Here is a 16,143-nt window from a genome sequence, read left to right as displayed (position 1 = left end):
AATTTTAGGTCTCACCAGTGAATAATGCAAACAAGATCTTGCAGACATATAAGACAGGTTTTGGACATGTCTTAAATTACATCTATTTTTAACACACTTTCTAAACTTTAGTTAGAAAATGGTATAAGTACCAATAGATTGTTCTCATTACACAGCATTATTTGGTGTTCAGAGGTTAAGTGCTCACCCAGAAACAATAATACATTCAATATACTGGACTTCTTTACCTTGCTAACTAGGTGAGTAATATTGATTAGATTGAAAAAGATCCGTTCTCACCCCTAAACCAATTTTCAATGGAATAAGTAATAAAAATAAAAATAATATACTTTTTTCAAACATCAGTACAGAGGTTCTATATTGACAGGGTACGCCTATGATATTTCATTCATTCATTCATTCATTATCTGTAACCCTTATCCAGTTCGGTGTGTCTAGAGCCTACCTGGAATCATTGGGCACAAGGCGGGAATACACCCTGGAGGGGGCGCCAGTCCTTCACAGGGTAATACACACACTCACACCTACGGACACTTTTGAGTCGCCAATCCACCTACCAACGTTTGTTTTTGGACTGTAGGAGGAAACCGGAGCACCCGGAGGAAACCCACACGGACACAGGGAGAACACACCACACTCCTCACAGACAGTCACCCGGAGGAAACCCACACGGACACAGGGAGAACACACCACACTCCTCACAGACAGTCACCCGGAGCGGGACTTGAACCCACAACCTCCAGGTCCCTGGAGCAGTGTGACTGCGACTCTACCTGCTGCACCACTGTGCCGCTATGATATTTCTAATTTCTAATATCTTAGAGGTGTATACATTCCATTTTTTTCTTTTTGAAATGGTAAGGAAAATATTTACACTTGTCTGATGGAAGGGAAGGGAGGGTGATATTTTTGAGTTTGACACTGACTTGTCTGAAATGTGAGAAACTTTTCAATAAAAATATGAGTAATGTCAAATTAGGGTGAGTAACGTCAAATGATTTCTCATTATTGCAATAAGGCATGCCATTTTGCTTTTTTCTAACCTTAATATCTTAAGTACTGAAAGAACACTCTGTGTTATTAAAAACACAGGACATTGAAACCTTGTTAACAGGATTTAATCCAGTCAAACTCTGAATAAGAATCAACTGTTTCTATTTGTCTGTTGTACCTTAAACTTCAGATAAATTAAATATTGCAGTATATATAGTTAAATCTGCAGAGCCTATTTATACTCACGAAGCACAGTCCAATCGATTCTCCCTTGATGCAATGTGCAGTGGGGTGTCTCCGTGGACGTTGACCATGTTGAGGTCACACTTGGCATCCAGCAGAATCTGAGCGATTTCAATGGACCCAGAAAATGCTGCCCAGTGCAAACATATATTTTCCTCCTGGGAAAGTCACACATTTTTTTAAACTTTAACAGCAGTTACAATATTTTACACCAATTTTAGACTAAATACATATTAATAACACATGTTTAGATACATATCTTAATCTTTTGTACCCACATTTAAAAAGGTATAAAGCATTTTAGTGATGTCATGACATGTAAAAATTTTATGCATGAGTTTCAGGGCTCAGTCCCTTCCAACAAAACTAAAAAATCTGAAGCATGTAAGCCCAAAGAAGCACACTAACCTTGTCTCTAATGCTGGGATCAGCACCTTTAGATAGAAGCAGCTTGACAATATCTGTATGTTTATATTCTGTTGCCCAAATCATTGCTGTCCAGCCACCATCATCCTGTAGGCAAAATTAAACAAAGTATATGTACATACAACATAGTACACTCAACAGTAATATACCAGTGATACAACCAATACAGAAGTATAAAATGAATTAAAACACTATTTACCTGACAGTTAATATCCAGAAATCCTGTTGACAACAGGTGCTCGACGATGCTAAAATGCCCAATTTTAGCAGCAAGGTGGAGACACGTAGAGCCTTCGCCATCCTGTAAAATTACAAAATTGATTATAGCAATACACTGTATTATACAGGAGTTTAACTAAATATTAACTAATAAACACTAATGACGAATTAATGACAGCATCATTTATAACGTCCTCAGGGGGCTCAGTCCTGAATATCTATTTTGACTGACTGGATGGTAGGCTCTTGGACCTTGTGAGAGACAATGGCTCCAGCTCTCAGCAGATAGCGCACTGTGTCAAGATGGTTATTCTCACACGCTTCCATCAGAGGTGTGCGCTGGTCTTCATCACACATGTCCAGATTAGCACCAGCCTGAAAAATTAAAACAAGACCACTGAACAAGGAGCACCAGTCGAAAAAAAAAAGCAAATAACCCCCAAAACAATGAATTGAAATTAAAATAGAGATAGAAATTAAATGAATTCTTGCTTACCTGCACTAACATGTGGCAGACTTCCTGATGGCCAGCCTCAGCTGCTACGTGGAGGGGAGTTCGCTTACTCTGACTCTCCATCTTAAAGTTGGGGTCAATGCCATCCACTGAGGAAAAAGAAACAACTAGTAAGAAGAGCACAAAAAAATAATAATAATCTGGGTTGGACAGAGATATGACTTGGCAAAGCAAAGCATCTTACCCAGCATTAGTAAGACCTTCTGCAGTTCTCCCTGTTTGGCAGAAATGTAGAGCTGTTTTGGATGAAAACGAAGTTTCTTGGGTCTATGGCAAAGGGAAAAGAAGGGGAGAGAAAAAAAAAAAAATCAGACACCTAATATATTTATGGTCTATTTTAACATTCCAATTTCATTCATTAGCTGTGACCCTTATCCAGTTCAGGGTCGCGGTGGGTCCAGAGCCTACCTGGAATCATTGGGCACAAGGCAGGAATACACCCTGGAGGGGGCGCCAGTCCTTCACAGGGCAACACACACTCACACATTCACACCTATGGACACTTTTGAGTCGCTAATCCACCTACCAATGTGTGTTTTTGGACTGTGGGAGGAAACCGGAGCACCCGGAGGAAACCCATGCAGACACAGGGAGAACACACTACACTCCTCACAGACAGTCACCCGGAGGAAACCCACGCAGACACAGGAAGAACACACCAACTCCTCACAGACAGTCACCCGGAGTGGGACTCGAACCCACAACCTCCAGGTTCCTGGAGCTGTGTGACTGTGACACTACCTAACGTTGCAATTTAATTTATTTAATTTACTTAAGGGTATGTTTTAGCTGCATTGCTTGCTCTTTACTTTGAGATTTTATAACCATTTATAAATATAAAGGCATTTTTTTTATTATCACTTCATTTATGAATTATTTGTCTTCTATTCTATTATTTGCTGGATATAACCCATTCTGTATATGTTTAAAAACATTGGATTAAAAGAAGTCATGTACATGCATGTGAGGTATGATTTGTCTTACTTCTCTGCATCCAACGCCAGTAGGACAGTTTCCAATGTCTCTTTAAGGGGACCTGCGGGGGGTCCAGCCCCTGCCCCAATTCCTGGCCTGCTGGTGCCTGGGGCAAGAGATACATCCACAGGTTCTGCAGGTCTGTGAAAGGTGCTGTCGGCTCTATTCACTCCTGACACAGAGAGGTGAGATGGTCTAAAGCAATTTAAAACAAAAAAAAAATTGTCATTAAAACTATAGTCACTGCAAAAAGAGTTACCAGTACTAAAATGCAACAGTACACACAGACAGATTCAGAAAAAAAAAGTAAATACAATTAATAATAATAATAAAAATACGCTCCCAAGTCAAACTTAAGACTTGAAAACGTAGAGATATAATTCACACAATATGTTTATTTTATTAAAGTGCAAATCATATGACATTCTAATTGCTTAGTAGTCCTTGTATGAACTTGTTTTTATTCCATAGAATATGTACCCTACATGGGACAGCTTTGTATAAATAGGTTAGCACACAATCTGGCACATTTAGGCCACACATTATGTCAGGTATCAGCATAATGACTGCTTCCCAGTTTTAAGTTAAATCGTTGGAGAAAATTACTTTAAATGCACAAAAGAGTTCATGCACATACCCTCCAGTGGTGGTGTCTGCTCTGCCCTCCAGGGTGCTTGGGGTGCTGGGACCTTGGCTTGGAGGTACAGTGGAGGTGGTGTCTGCCTTAGCAATTGTGACCTCCTTGGCTTTACTGACCTCCTCTCCACAGTGTGGACAGAAGCTCTGGCCTTTCACTACTGATGCGCAGCTCCGATGAAAGCGATGTGTGATGTTAACCTCAGGTTGGCACTCCATGAAGGTTCCCTACAGTAAAATCCAGTGCTTTGTATTTTGGTTTGGTGTGTGCTGTCTTAGTTCATTTCAAACAGAATTGTAAGGAACGATTTTCAAGAGAAAACTCATCTGATATCTTACTTATAAGCAGAAACAAAGTATTACCAAATAAATAACAGATCAAAATAATTAACACTTTAATATTACTGGCACATTCTCTGAAATGAAGGCAAGCACTCACTGCCCTGCAGAAGAAGCCGCAGCCTGGGCAGCACTGGTGTTTTATCATTCCTGTACGATGCTCTTCACACAACACGAGCAGCTGTACCAAGTTTGATGGCCTCATCATCTCATGTTTCAGGACTGCACTCTGACACCGGCTTAGCTATATAATGAAAATATAGTATAAAAAAAAAATACATGCTATAAAAGTGTGTTCTGATGAAGCTGCTAAAAATAAAACTTATAAAGAGGATATTTAATAAGACTGCAGCAATGTGGTGGTGCTCACAATATTATGGATGATCAGCGCATGTTATACAATAAACTAACACATTTTTCACAAAAACATCCCGTATTACACATCAACGACACTGTTTAATTAGGTTTCTTATTTTGTTCTCACCTGTCCATCCACACTCTCTGTGGCCATGCACTTCCTGTCAGCTAGGGTGAGGATCTCTCTGCTTTTGGGTGTCTCAATTCGGCAGCTACAAAGGGGGAGCTCCTGCACCATGTCTGTGGCAGCACTCTCTGCATAACACAGAACAATCAAGAGATTCAAAAACGGTTATGAAAAACAGTCATACTTCAGAATTCATGTTAATGTCTAAACATTCATCTCATCTATGCTAAGGGAGCACCAAGCTGAATGAAGAGGAAGACATAAAGAAGGTGAGGGGATGACATCTGTATTGTGGTGGATCTCTGCGTATAAAAGCAGAAATTCCTTGTAGATGGGAGAGTAAAGACCATCACTACAGCAAGAGAAAATCTGATGAGTCAGCTCTCCTAAAAACATTAACATGGACAAAAATCTTGTTCCTAAACGTTTCTATAGAAATGCTATTGTTTATTACATTACCACAGTACACAAGAAAGAGAGATGCTTTGGAAATAAATACCCCTTGCTGTTTCTCATCAGATGCTTATTAAAAATGCAAATGCCTCTTGCTTTCAAAACCAGCAAGCAGTCATTCTGGATCCACTGAACACCTTTCACCTGGATCACTTGTCCAAGGTTCAGAGTAGAGGGGAAGAACATAGACAAATTCTTCAGCACACCTGTGTCTGACCCATTCGTACCAGCGCATCAGTACTGTGCTGAGATTGACGCACAATCCATAGTGGTCGAATGGGTGTCCTGACCATTGAAGTACAGTGTGAAAGGGGGCCAGTATAATATGCAGCGTGTGTGTGTGTGTGTTCACTGCCACTGACAGGTTAAAGACAGAGGTCAAATTTTGTTGTACATTGATCACCAAGCATGTCGCTAACTTTGTTTTAACTGCAGTAATTAATATTTAGATATGACAATATAACTGTGTGTGTAATTGGGATCTTTTTACGAATACTTAAATTAAAAACAGAAATAAAAGAAATGTAATATTTAGGACAGTCATCATTTTCAGTTTTATTTTGACTGTGTATTTGGAGAGTAGTTGCTCTAACCTCTCTTTTGAAAGTTCAGATAATCAACAATGTAAAATTACAAAACCACAATTCAATACTGGAAAAAAGTCAAAAATAAAAATTCAGAAAAGGTCACACTTGCAAGTACGGAGGATTAAATCAGCTCTACACTGACAACACGGGTTGAACAAGGTTGGAGCAGGACTCGAGTAGGTCCTTTTGCTTTGTTTGATAAACACAAACATTTAAAGCGTGGACAGAATTTTCATCCTGTTCCTGCACTGTGCTGCTGAGAAAGAACAGAAATTATGGCAAAGCACATCTCTGCTTTGATGTTCCAATACTGTCACAGTTACACTGTCTGCACCCAAGGGTCAATGGGCCATTAACTGGTCTGCCAAACTGACCAATCCTGGTTTAGAGTGATGTTCGGATCACCCACCCAACAATACACAATTTTTGTAAATGCTGAACTGCAATGATAACTGTTAGCATTCTGCACATTTCTAAGTCCTAGCAGATTATTTTGAAACCAATTGTGCAGTAGATCCAAAGCCATAACAAAGGCTAAATGTGTCCAGAAAAAGAAAATTATATATTAGTTTTAGATACTGAATGAAGTTTCAGTCTTCGAGCTGATTCAAGATTTCACATCCAATCCTTAACAATGGATAACATGTAAATAATGGCCATTTTGGCCTGAAAATGACACTAGTGGCCTTTGACTTAGTTAATGGAGCACTCAGTTGCTGGTCCAAGTGGTGTTTAGTTTCCCACCAGGGGGCACTCATTCTACAGAGACTATTCCAGTGATGAGTCACCTAGCCCAGTGGCAACATCAATTCCATCTGCTAGTCCTACCAAGATCTTAGATTCACAGCAAACACTGTGCTGTAAAAGTAGTCACTAAACATAACATTCCTGATAATATTATCAAGGTTTAAAAAGACATTTCTCAACATTATATGAAAAAAAAAAAACAATTATATTAGCAATATGCCCAAATATCTCAAATAATTCTAAAGTAAGGACAAATGTGTCTTGTAACAGCCATGTTTTTTGCTCTCACCTGTGCACTCTGTATTCAGCAGAATGTCCTGGGCTTTCAGGTTGAGTGAATCAAATGGAACTTCTGTGTATTCTTTGCTTTCAGCAGGGACAGAGGATTGGGCTGGGCTCAGAGTCACAGACCCAGGGTGGACATCCATACCTGGGGATGTTTTTTTTTTTTTTTTAATAAAATAAAAAAAAAAAATTCACCAATAAAGCTATATCCCATTGTTCCACAATTCAGGGAAAATACTGGATGACATACTCAAGATCTTTCAAAAGGTAGAAAACAAAGGTTTATCAGTAGAATGCTGTAGACATACACAGTCTCTAATTAGTTAAATCTATAACTACTATTCATGTCTTCACATACACTGTATATGTTACTCTACCAGAAATGCCCTCTGACTTTGACTTCAACTTCTTCTTGCGCTTCCTGGCTGGTCGAAGCCAAGGGTTGTCTCCCTTGGCTTTCTTTTTCAACTTCTTCTTTAAGCTGGACTCCGAACTCTGTAGATGAGTAGATAAAACTACTTTTAAACACATTCCACAAAAAAAAAAGAAAAAAGAAACAGATATCGAGTGTCTTTACATGCACTTAATAATTTGATAAATACACAAAATCAGACTCTGGATCAATGCGTATACGAGTCCAGCAATAATATGATGTCTCGTATTAAGATAAAATGCAGCATGTCCCTTCCTTACAGACAGAGACGTGAGTTGTCTCTGTCCAGTTATGTTTGCGCTCATGTGCAGACCCAAGAAATCTGAAAGAAATCTGGGTATGGGTCTACAAGCACTGAGAAATCAGATTACTGAGTTAAACTCCAGTTCTCTTAAACTGATTTCTAGAACGTACTCCAATTAGAGAAATCTGACTATACTGTTAACATGACCACTTGTATAATAAAAAAAAAAGTCCTAGTAATAATGGATTATTACGTGCATGTAAACACATTGTCAGTGTGTGCCTAATACTCAACTAAAATTCTGTTTAAAAATAAATAACCGGACCCAAACTACTCTCTTTCATTATGAAACTACCAGTTGTTCATATCAGACCTGGTTCTTAAGAGAAATGAAAAAAACCCAACAATGTTGATGGGTTGCACATTAGGGAGCTTATGGGTGTAATCACTCTCCCTAGATATACATACAAGAAAAAGTTTGAGACCACCTGTCATTACTTAATTTCCAGGTCAACAGCCATTAAGCTAAAAAAAAATTACAGAGGTCTCCACAAAAACAATTGGTTTTTCTATTTTTTTTTAAACATGCTTTCAGTTTCTCAACAAAGTCTGCAGGTACATTGGTCCAAGTCCTGAGAGGTCTGGTAACATTCCATACTGCTGCAAATCCCAAACACGTTCAGTTCCAGTGAGGTCTGGGCACTTGGGTGGTGAGTCTCTTGTTCTAAGAACATCAACAGGTTCTTTATGAAAATTCTTGAGAATTTTATTTAAGAAGCCTTTTAGAAATTCAAGTTTTTTTTGTTTTTTTTTTGTTTTAAACAAAATATTCCATTATTTTCCATTGCATTTGCAGTATTTTATCACTAATCTCATTCATATCTTCTAAGTATTAACTTCCAATGAATGGCTGTTATGATCGAAAATCAAACCAGGAAAGTAGGTTTCTGATGTTTGGACTGTTCTGTATAGAATTCATGACATTTTAAAATATTCATTTTATTTAAATATTTAGCGTCAGTTAACCTGAATTAAATACAAAAACAATTATCTTCTCTTACACTGTGTTTTATGATGCAAATTACCACATATCCAACCTTAGTTTAAAAAACCGCAAGGTCTTGATACTCAGCTGGTTTTTAAGAATGGCACTAGAAAGGTATTTAAACTTAAGAAGGTTTTATGATCTCACCAAATCTGATTCATTCCCTTCTTCTTCAACTTCCTCTTCTGCAGAATCGTCAGACTCCTGATCCTCTCCAAGCTGTATCATACACAAGCAACTAACAGTTTCAAATGCACGTTTATGTTTTACTTATTTTCTTTTGGACTGTTTCCATTTTAATATATGTTTTTGTGCATTTTTTCCAGTTCTCTCACTTATGTGAGCTGTTGCCAGTTGCTCCAAATGGTCTGAATTTCAGAATCCTACAGCAAAAAAATCTATCTGGAAGTGAGGGTGCAAACATGCTCTAGTGAAGTCTGAAGTTAGCACTGACTGTTCAATTTTTAAAAACCTAGACATCTTTCCAACCTATGGATCAGGGCCAGTTGGACCCAGGACTCTAGAGCACTTTTGGAATTCAACACCAGTCACAGCAAAGGGATCTCAAGACAATCAAGGTTTAGTTGTTGATATGGAATATCTAAGTTGTACTGGACTCTGTCTATTCAGGGTTTCCCATCAAGGTTATAGAAGAAAGCAACTAGACAGCATCTTTCTACATGCTGGTAAGTAAACAAAAAACCTGTTGTACCGAAGGTATTCTGTTTCCATCCTTAGGTGCTGCCCCAGGGAGCTCTTCTTCATCTTCAGAATCCTCCTCTGATTCCTCTTCCTCAGTGTCATTGTCTATCCTTTCCCCATTAATCTGTGGAGCCTCTTTTGGTAACTGTATATCAAGAGCACCAAAAGGTCAGTAAACAGTCAGACACCAACCAACCAACTACCCCTAAAAGCCATCAGAAAATAGCTAGCTGTGAGTAAGTATGCATGTGAGCAAGTGAGTTTAAAAGCAAGTTCCCTGAGGTGCTTCACACTTAAACATAGAGAGCTGAATCCAGACGTATTTGGACAAAGATACAAATTTCAAAGTTTAGTCTCTAGATCACTACATTGGATCTGAAACAATTAAATTTTGATTTCTTTGTACGCTTTCAGCTATAACTCAAGAGTTTTAACAAAAACAGTGCACTAACTCATTACTGTAATTACAACCATTTTTACATAGTCCTTGAATTTTCAAACACCTAAATTAATTGAACAATTATAAATAATGAACATTTTTAAACCCTTCACTGCAAATTCTCTGCCGTCACCGTCTGAAGTTCAGAACCCTGCTGAGTTTCCTCCCTTTAGATGCTTTGTAAGACTTTAATGAAGCTCCCTTTAGTTGCTGCTTTTTTGTGCTATGTTTGGCTTTCTCTTCAGTAAATGAAGTCAGTGCCCAGTTGGGCTGAGGTCAAAAGAATATTCCACTTCTGTGCCTTAAAGGAGATGTTCACGGTTGTAGCTAAACAAACTTGATACAATTTGGATGTTTCCTTACCATTTACTAGCTCTCAGTTTTGTTTGTATGCTGCAAACTAGTTAATTTTTTTATGAAGCCCCGGCATCAGTAAATAACTAACAAAAACAAAACTAAGTGTCTCAGTCCAGTATGTTAGGCATCTGGAGTTGTTTTTAGACATCAGAGAGAACTCCAAGCAAAAAAGCACGAACCGAGATGAGGATATTGCTCTATTCCTGCTCCATAGGTGGGTAATTCTGACTTATTTTTGCTGTTTCAGATCACTCAAGGTGGAAATATGTCCAAATTTGGGAGACTGCAAACTGCATGAAAGGTAACTAAACAACACCAGTTACAAATAAGTCTTTGTTGTAATATAAACATTCAGCCACTTACAAAACAAGTTGTTTATTTCCTCAAACAACGCATTCTACCTTAAAATATGCAGAGCTTCTGAACGTAAACAAACCAGAGAAAACTGCAGTTCTCCACAATCATAGACAGTGGTCACACACCTACTTTTCCATCTCCGTATAGTTTTCCTCAGATTATTCCTTGTACAACTACAGTTAAGCGGTATAACGATAATACCGTGATTTAAAAATGTGGACGGTATCCCAATATGAGGTCTATATTTATGACACGGTGTGTCAAATTTCTGTTCTGTGTCTTTAAAAGTCAGCTAAAATGTTCATGTGCATTTAAGAAAGCCACAGATAGGGGGCGCTGTGGGAGTTCAATGACTGCTGATGTCACGGTCTGAAAACAGGTGGAGAAAAAAAACAAGCACAGTAGCCCACTGCAGTTGTAAGTTTAGCGTTGAGTTTTGGAAGAAAGCTGGAACTAACACCAATAACTGAAGTATCCTGAAAGTGTTCCCTTTTGACAATTTTTAGAATTATTCACATTTAAGTTTTTTTATATACTGTGATACAGAAAATGTTTAAATCATTATATTCTTCATCTGAATCCCTTCTATTCGTGTTAACGTAGCATAAGTAGTGACTATTCAATGTAGGGAAAAAAATGTTGTTCCAAATTTGATCTCTACAGTAGTTTATGCCTCTCGAATTAAAGCTGAAAATCTACACTTCAATTACTTCTTGATTTTTTTTTTCAAATTCATTGTGGTGTGAACATAAATATGAAACATAAATTATGAAAACTGTGTCCTTTTAATTACCTCTAAATGCTCCAGGATGTGACTGCATATACTGAAACCAATAAAATAAACAAATATGCTCTTGGACAGGTTTAGCTCTCTGACCTGAGGACTGGGTGGAGATTTGGAGATATTGTGGAACATCTCCAATACCGTGCGCTGCTTAAGGACTTTGGTTTTCTTCTTAGGAACGAGGCTGTATGTTCCCATTTTTCTCTTCTTCTTCCTCAATGCAGACGCTACTAAGTAAATAAAAGTCTGCATTGAATTATGCAACACTATAGGAAAACATGTCATCATACATGAAAACTGGTTAATACTGCAAGATTGCAACTGATTCAAGTCTCATCATGAATGGGACAATGTTTGACCTGAAGAAAAACCATGCCAAAATGAATGGAACTAATAAGACAGAAAATTATAAAAGTGATCAAATCAGTTAGAATGTAACCTGTGTGTGGCTTGGCTGGTGTGTTCATGGGTGCCGGTGTAGTTATGGCTGCCGGTGTGGTAATGGCTGCCGGAGTGGCGATGGGTGCCGGTGTGGCATCAGTTTGGCTCTGAGGTAGCTGTTTCTGGGTGGAGAGAGTCTGCAGAGACAGCTCAGTATCGTCTCTACTCAAGCTCTTATCTTTCACCATGTTCTGCTCTTTTGATTCCCTGTTTAATAGCTGCAAGAAAAAAAATAAACGGTTTAGATATCATGGTGGGAATTTATTTAACAGAACAAAACTAAACAGAACTGAGACCACTAAAGGAGTCAACAGTAAAGGAAAAAAAGAATGAATAATTAATTTCACAACAGTATTTTCCCCAGAATATTTGTCTTTTAACCTCACTCAATTGGATGTCTCAGGCTAAGTTATAAAATACCAACTGATACACAATAACTACTGATTACCTTGAAATGCTGATTAGAAGCTGGCCTGGACATGGTTTTTCGTGCTCTGTGTATTACAGGTGGAGGGGTGCTTGATGTGGTGCCATTTTTAGTCTCTCGCTCAGAGCGTCCCTCTGCCAGACTGGGCCCTTTGCTCATGTCCGTCTTTAGAGCACCTTGGCCCTGAAGCTGTGACTTGGGTGAAGGAGGGAGTGTTTTAGCGGCATGCCCTATGGCTGAAGTCCCCATAGGGGACCAGCTAGTCCTGTGTTGAGCAGCCGGTGCATCCTCTAGATGTTTACTAAGAATGAATCCATTACTGCCTACAGTGGAGCCATGAGGAGGATCAATCTCCAAAAGTCCATTTTCCATGGTTTGCGATTGGGTAGGTGACTCTTTGACTGAAAGATCTTTTTGAACTTTCTCTGTTTCTGAGCTCTCATGGGTCCCATTCAACTCTGCATCAGTGTTGGAAGGTTCCATTTTCTTATTCAAATCATCCTCATCCCCACCTATAATGAGACAAAAAACAGGACAATGAATATATAAACAGTTGTGTGAAAACATCTGAAAACCCCATTCAACAGCAGAACCAAAGCTAAACAAATGCTCTGTTACCAGCCAAATTAAATGTACCAAAGAACAGTGGCATTGTGACCAATCAATATTCCATACTGTTTCTTGGTACATATATCATTATAACAGGCTAAGTTTGCTAACTGTGAAAATAAATTGTTTATGTAAAAATGTGAGCAATAATCCAAAACAACTCTAAGTTATGTTCAAGAGAAATGTTTCATTGTCAAGAAAAAAAATATGAAAACATTATTTAACACTTTGTTATTATGAAAAGTGATCAAGAGTTCAGATATCAAAGAACATTTTGTATCCTCACAAATCCATGATCAGTAAAGTCGAGAAGAAATGTTTGATACAGACTAGAAAGGAGCATTTAACTTAACTGAGTTCAACTCAGAACTGAAAAGATTAAACCAAACAGACCCCACATTTCAAGCTTACTGTAACTGGCTCCATTTTCTTGTTGGAGTAAGTAACATCTACCTTTATACAAATCTACATTTTCATGAAGAACTACTGTTGGAACGCTCCGAGTCAAGGTAAGTTTGAAGCCAGCTGAAAAAGTCCTGCACAGAGAGGGCAGAGCTGCAGAGATCTCTGAAGACCCACTTCTTGTGTGAAGGCATAATTTTTAGTGACCTCCAGTGGGCTATAGATTTCATGTGTTTTGTTTTTGAGTGATGAGACTTCATAAGAATGAATAATGTCAGAAAAGTAAACAATTTAAGTTATTCACTTACTAATCAATTTTTAAAACTTTGGATTAGTTAAATATCTATGCTCTTCTCTAATACAGACAATATGAAATTGGGAAAAACAAAGATACATTTACCTTCTTCTGGATTGTTGTGGGAGGCCTTCATGCCCTCACATTTCATGGATTCTCCCTTTCCCACAATTCCCCTGGCCAAACCGGCAGGCTGAAACACATGTGTTATAAGTTTACAAAGAGAGCAAGATTTGTATATGATCTAGGTCAATGATCCTCAAAGACCAAGTACTACCAATTATCAAATCAAAACCTCCAAGTTACCCTGCTGAGTCTCACCACAATATCAGAATCATGTGCGCCCCTGGTTCTTCCTCTGTTCTGGGGACAGGTGGTGTGCATAAGGCAAATTCTCACTGCATGTTTTTGTTGCCTTTTTAAACTAATTTTCATGTTTTATACAAAGATAAATCTAAAATAATTACTAAAAATTAGTAATTCATTAATGAGAACATATCTTTTTTGGGAAATAAGGGTTTTTATTGAAATAAAAATAAAATAGAGGTCAATTTAATATCAACTATGCATTTTAAGCTATAGACGAAAACAGAGCAGCGTTTGGAGCAAGTGCTCACAGCAGCTTTCTGTGCTTTTATCTGTAGGTCAAGGTGGTGTTAAACTGATCAAGTTAAACTTTGTTTTAGGGCGCTATTTTTGTGAAGAACTGTGTTTTGGGACTCTATTGATGTGAAGAATGGCCACCTAGTTTTCCTTCTGCTCAGTTTTTTCTTCCTGTTTGTTTTTACATGGAAAGAATTCTATCTTTGTTTCTAATTTTCATTGAAGCATAAATGTGAAAACTGCGAAACATCATGCAATTTACACATGAACATTTTGTTATTAAACAATTATTTAATTAAGTAACACATTTGTCACACATCTTGTGTACCACCTCTTGCTGTTCACGAAACAATAGGGGTACACGTATCACCGTTTAAGAAAACTGGTGTAAAAAAATAGATCTTTAACAAACAGGTCTTAACAATAACGGAACAGTTCTGAAAAACGTAATTATATTTAATTAACTTAATAACCTTAATATATCTTTAAAAATAACAACAAGCTCTGCTTTAATCACAATGGCCACGAAAACGAACTTAAATTATTAACTGGCCATTTCAAAGAACAATGTCTTAAGTAGTCTTTTTTCTAAGAAACCCCCATAACCACACCGGCTACCGGCCTCTGACATACATTTCAAATTACCTCTATGAAAGAGATCGACAAAGGGGAAAAACATGGAGTAATGAGCTCATCCCTTGGGAATGTGACAACACCTCAACAACAAATGCTTTGATTGGCTGGCAGAGCTTTCAACAGAACAGTGGGTCTCCATAGCCAGGCTAGTTGCTCTGGAGAGTAGCTTCTGCTGAACGCTGTAAATGAATAAAAAATGAATGTAGGACAATGCTAAATGTACTCTATAGGGATATAAACTAACTACCCCTAAAGTAATTCTTCCTATCCTATTTGTTATATTAACCCTAGAGCAAATTTAAAAAACGCTTTTTAGCAAGAATATGTTGTGAGCTCAGCCGTGCCTCTGTTGTTCACTGAGCTCTGAACAGATCTAACTAAATATGAGACTTGGGGCTAAATCAATTTATCAAAAAGAAGGAGAATGATCGCATAAACAGGCTCTCTCTAATCACTCACTCTCCTTCTCAGCATATCTCTGTCTTTCTCTCCTTCACTCTCTCCATTTTGTTTGGTTGTGCCTAGCTGTTGTGTTGCATGATTCTACTTGGCCACTGGCCCAGTTACAGTAGACGGCTCAAGCTGCTCAGCCGGCCCTGCAGTAGTGTTCCATCTCCACATTTGATCTGGACCCTGCCCATGCAATCCAAACCCTGAGTGGGCTTTCATGACAACGGAGTGGACCAATGAATATACACCACATTAAAACCTAGGTTTGAGGAGCAATGTGTGAGGCATTTGCTCTAGGACAAATCCAGCGGGAAACAGTTATTATCATCGCCTTCAAGTCTTGGAGTGTTCGCTGTCTTAGAAACATCAAAGACACCCCCCCCCCCCACGCCAATCAAGCACAGTAACCAGGTTTGAATCCTCTCCTACTCTTTGAAGGCCACAACTGTAAAGCCCTGAATAGAGGATTTCCACAGCACAGAAAGCAGTGTGAATGACTCATCCAGTACATGCAGTCTACACAACACACATCAAGCCAAGTTTCCTGTATGCTAACGGTCAAAAATTATGTCTTTGTACCAAGGATCTCTTGCTGAAGTCATTCATTCATCCATCCATCTATCAGGAACCACTTAGCAAGAAGGAAATCTGTGGACACTGCAACAGAAACAAACAGTTTAACACACTAGTAAGGTGATTTGTCACTTCACTTAATTTCCACATCTATAATTAGCAAATACTTAAAGGCAAAGCATGAATAAATTACTCAGCTAATGACAAGGTAAACAAGGTCTCCTGAGAAGAACAGAAGCAGAAGTGTCAACTGGTGTTGTGCATCTGCTTGTAGGAAGTATAACACTCTCACTCACATGGCAGCCTTCAACATATACTGTAGTGATTCTCAGCACCAATGCTCAAAGAAAGGAGGTCAGAAGGTGTACTAATTACAGCAAAGTCCAGGCTCTTCCACTGCTACCCCTCCCCCACATCAGCCTAGCTCCCCAGCCCTCATCTGATT

General features: G+C 38.5%; 1 protein-coding gene across 4 annotated transcripts in view; it reads right to left on the bottom strand.

Moving 5' to 3' along the window:
• Positions 1–16,143, bottom strand: part of ehmt1b (euchromatic histone-lysine N-methyltransferase 1b) — a 43,467-nt gene that overhangs the window by 12,571 nt on the left and 14,753 nt on the right. For 2 of the 4 annotated variants that reach the window (XM_066645619.1, XM_066645620.1), the window contains exons 2-19: positions 13,542–13,629; positions 12,152–12,642; positions 11,702–11,921; positions 11,356–11,492; positions 9,336–9,470; positions 8,771–8,842; positions 7,279–7,396; positions 6,906–7,046; positions 4,830–4,957; positions 4,446–4,589; positions 4,008–4,234; positions 3,380–3,565; positions 2,580–2,662; positions 2,378–2,484; positions 2,134–2,256; positions 1,862–1,963; positions 1,645–1,749; positions 1,240–1,394 (exon numbers count right to left, since the gene is read on the bottom strand). In XM_066645619.1, the coding sequence (XP_066501716.1) occupies positions 1,240–1,394; positions 1,645–1,749; positions 1,862–1,963; positions 2,134–2,256; positions 2,378–2,484; positions 2,580–2,662; positions 3,380–3,565; positions 4,008–4,234; positions 4,446–4,589; positions 4,830–4,957; positions 6,906–7,046; positions 7,279–7,396; positions 8,771–8,842; positions 9,336–9,470; positions 11,356–11,492; positions 11,702–11,921; positions 12,152–12,642; positions 13,542–13,629 (2,762 nt within the window). Of the gene's footprint in view, positions 1–1,239; positions 1,395–1,644; positions 1,750–1,861; positions 1,964–2,133; positions 2,257–2,377; positions 2,485–2,579; positions 2,663–3,379; positions 3,566–4,007; positions 4,235–4,445; positions 4,590–4,829; positions 4,958–6,905; positions 7,047–7,278; positions 7,397–8,770; positions 8,843–9,335; positions 9,471–11,355; positions 11,493–11,701; positions 11,922–12,151; positions 12,643–13,541; positions 13,630–15,704; positions 15,783–15,994; positions 16,078–16,143 lie in introns of those variants that run through there. The other 2 variants (XM_066645617.1, XM_066645618.1) reach the window with 2 other exon arrangements.

The sequence above is a fragment of the Hoplias malabaricus genome, chromosome 15, assembly GCF_029633855.1.
Source record: "Hoplias malabaricus isolate fHopMal1 chromosome 15, fHopMal1.hap1, whole genome shotgun sequence".
Classification (NCBI taxonomy): domain Eukaryota; kingdom Metazoa; phylum Chordata; class Actinopteri; order Characiformes; family Erythrinidae; genus Hoplias; species Hoplias malabaricus.
The sequence above is the reverse complement of the archived record's forward strand: the minus strand, read 5'-3'. Positions and strand labels throughout refer to the sequence as shown.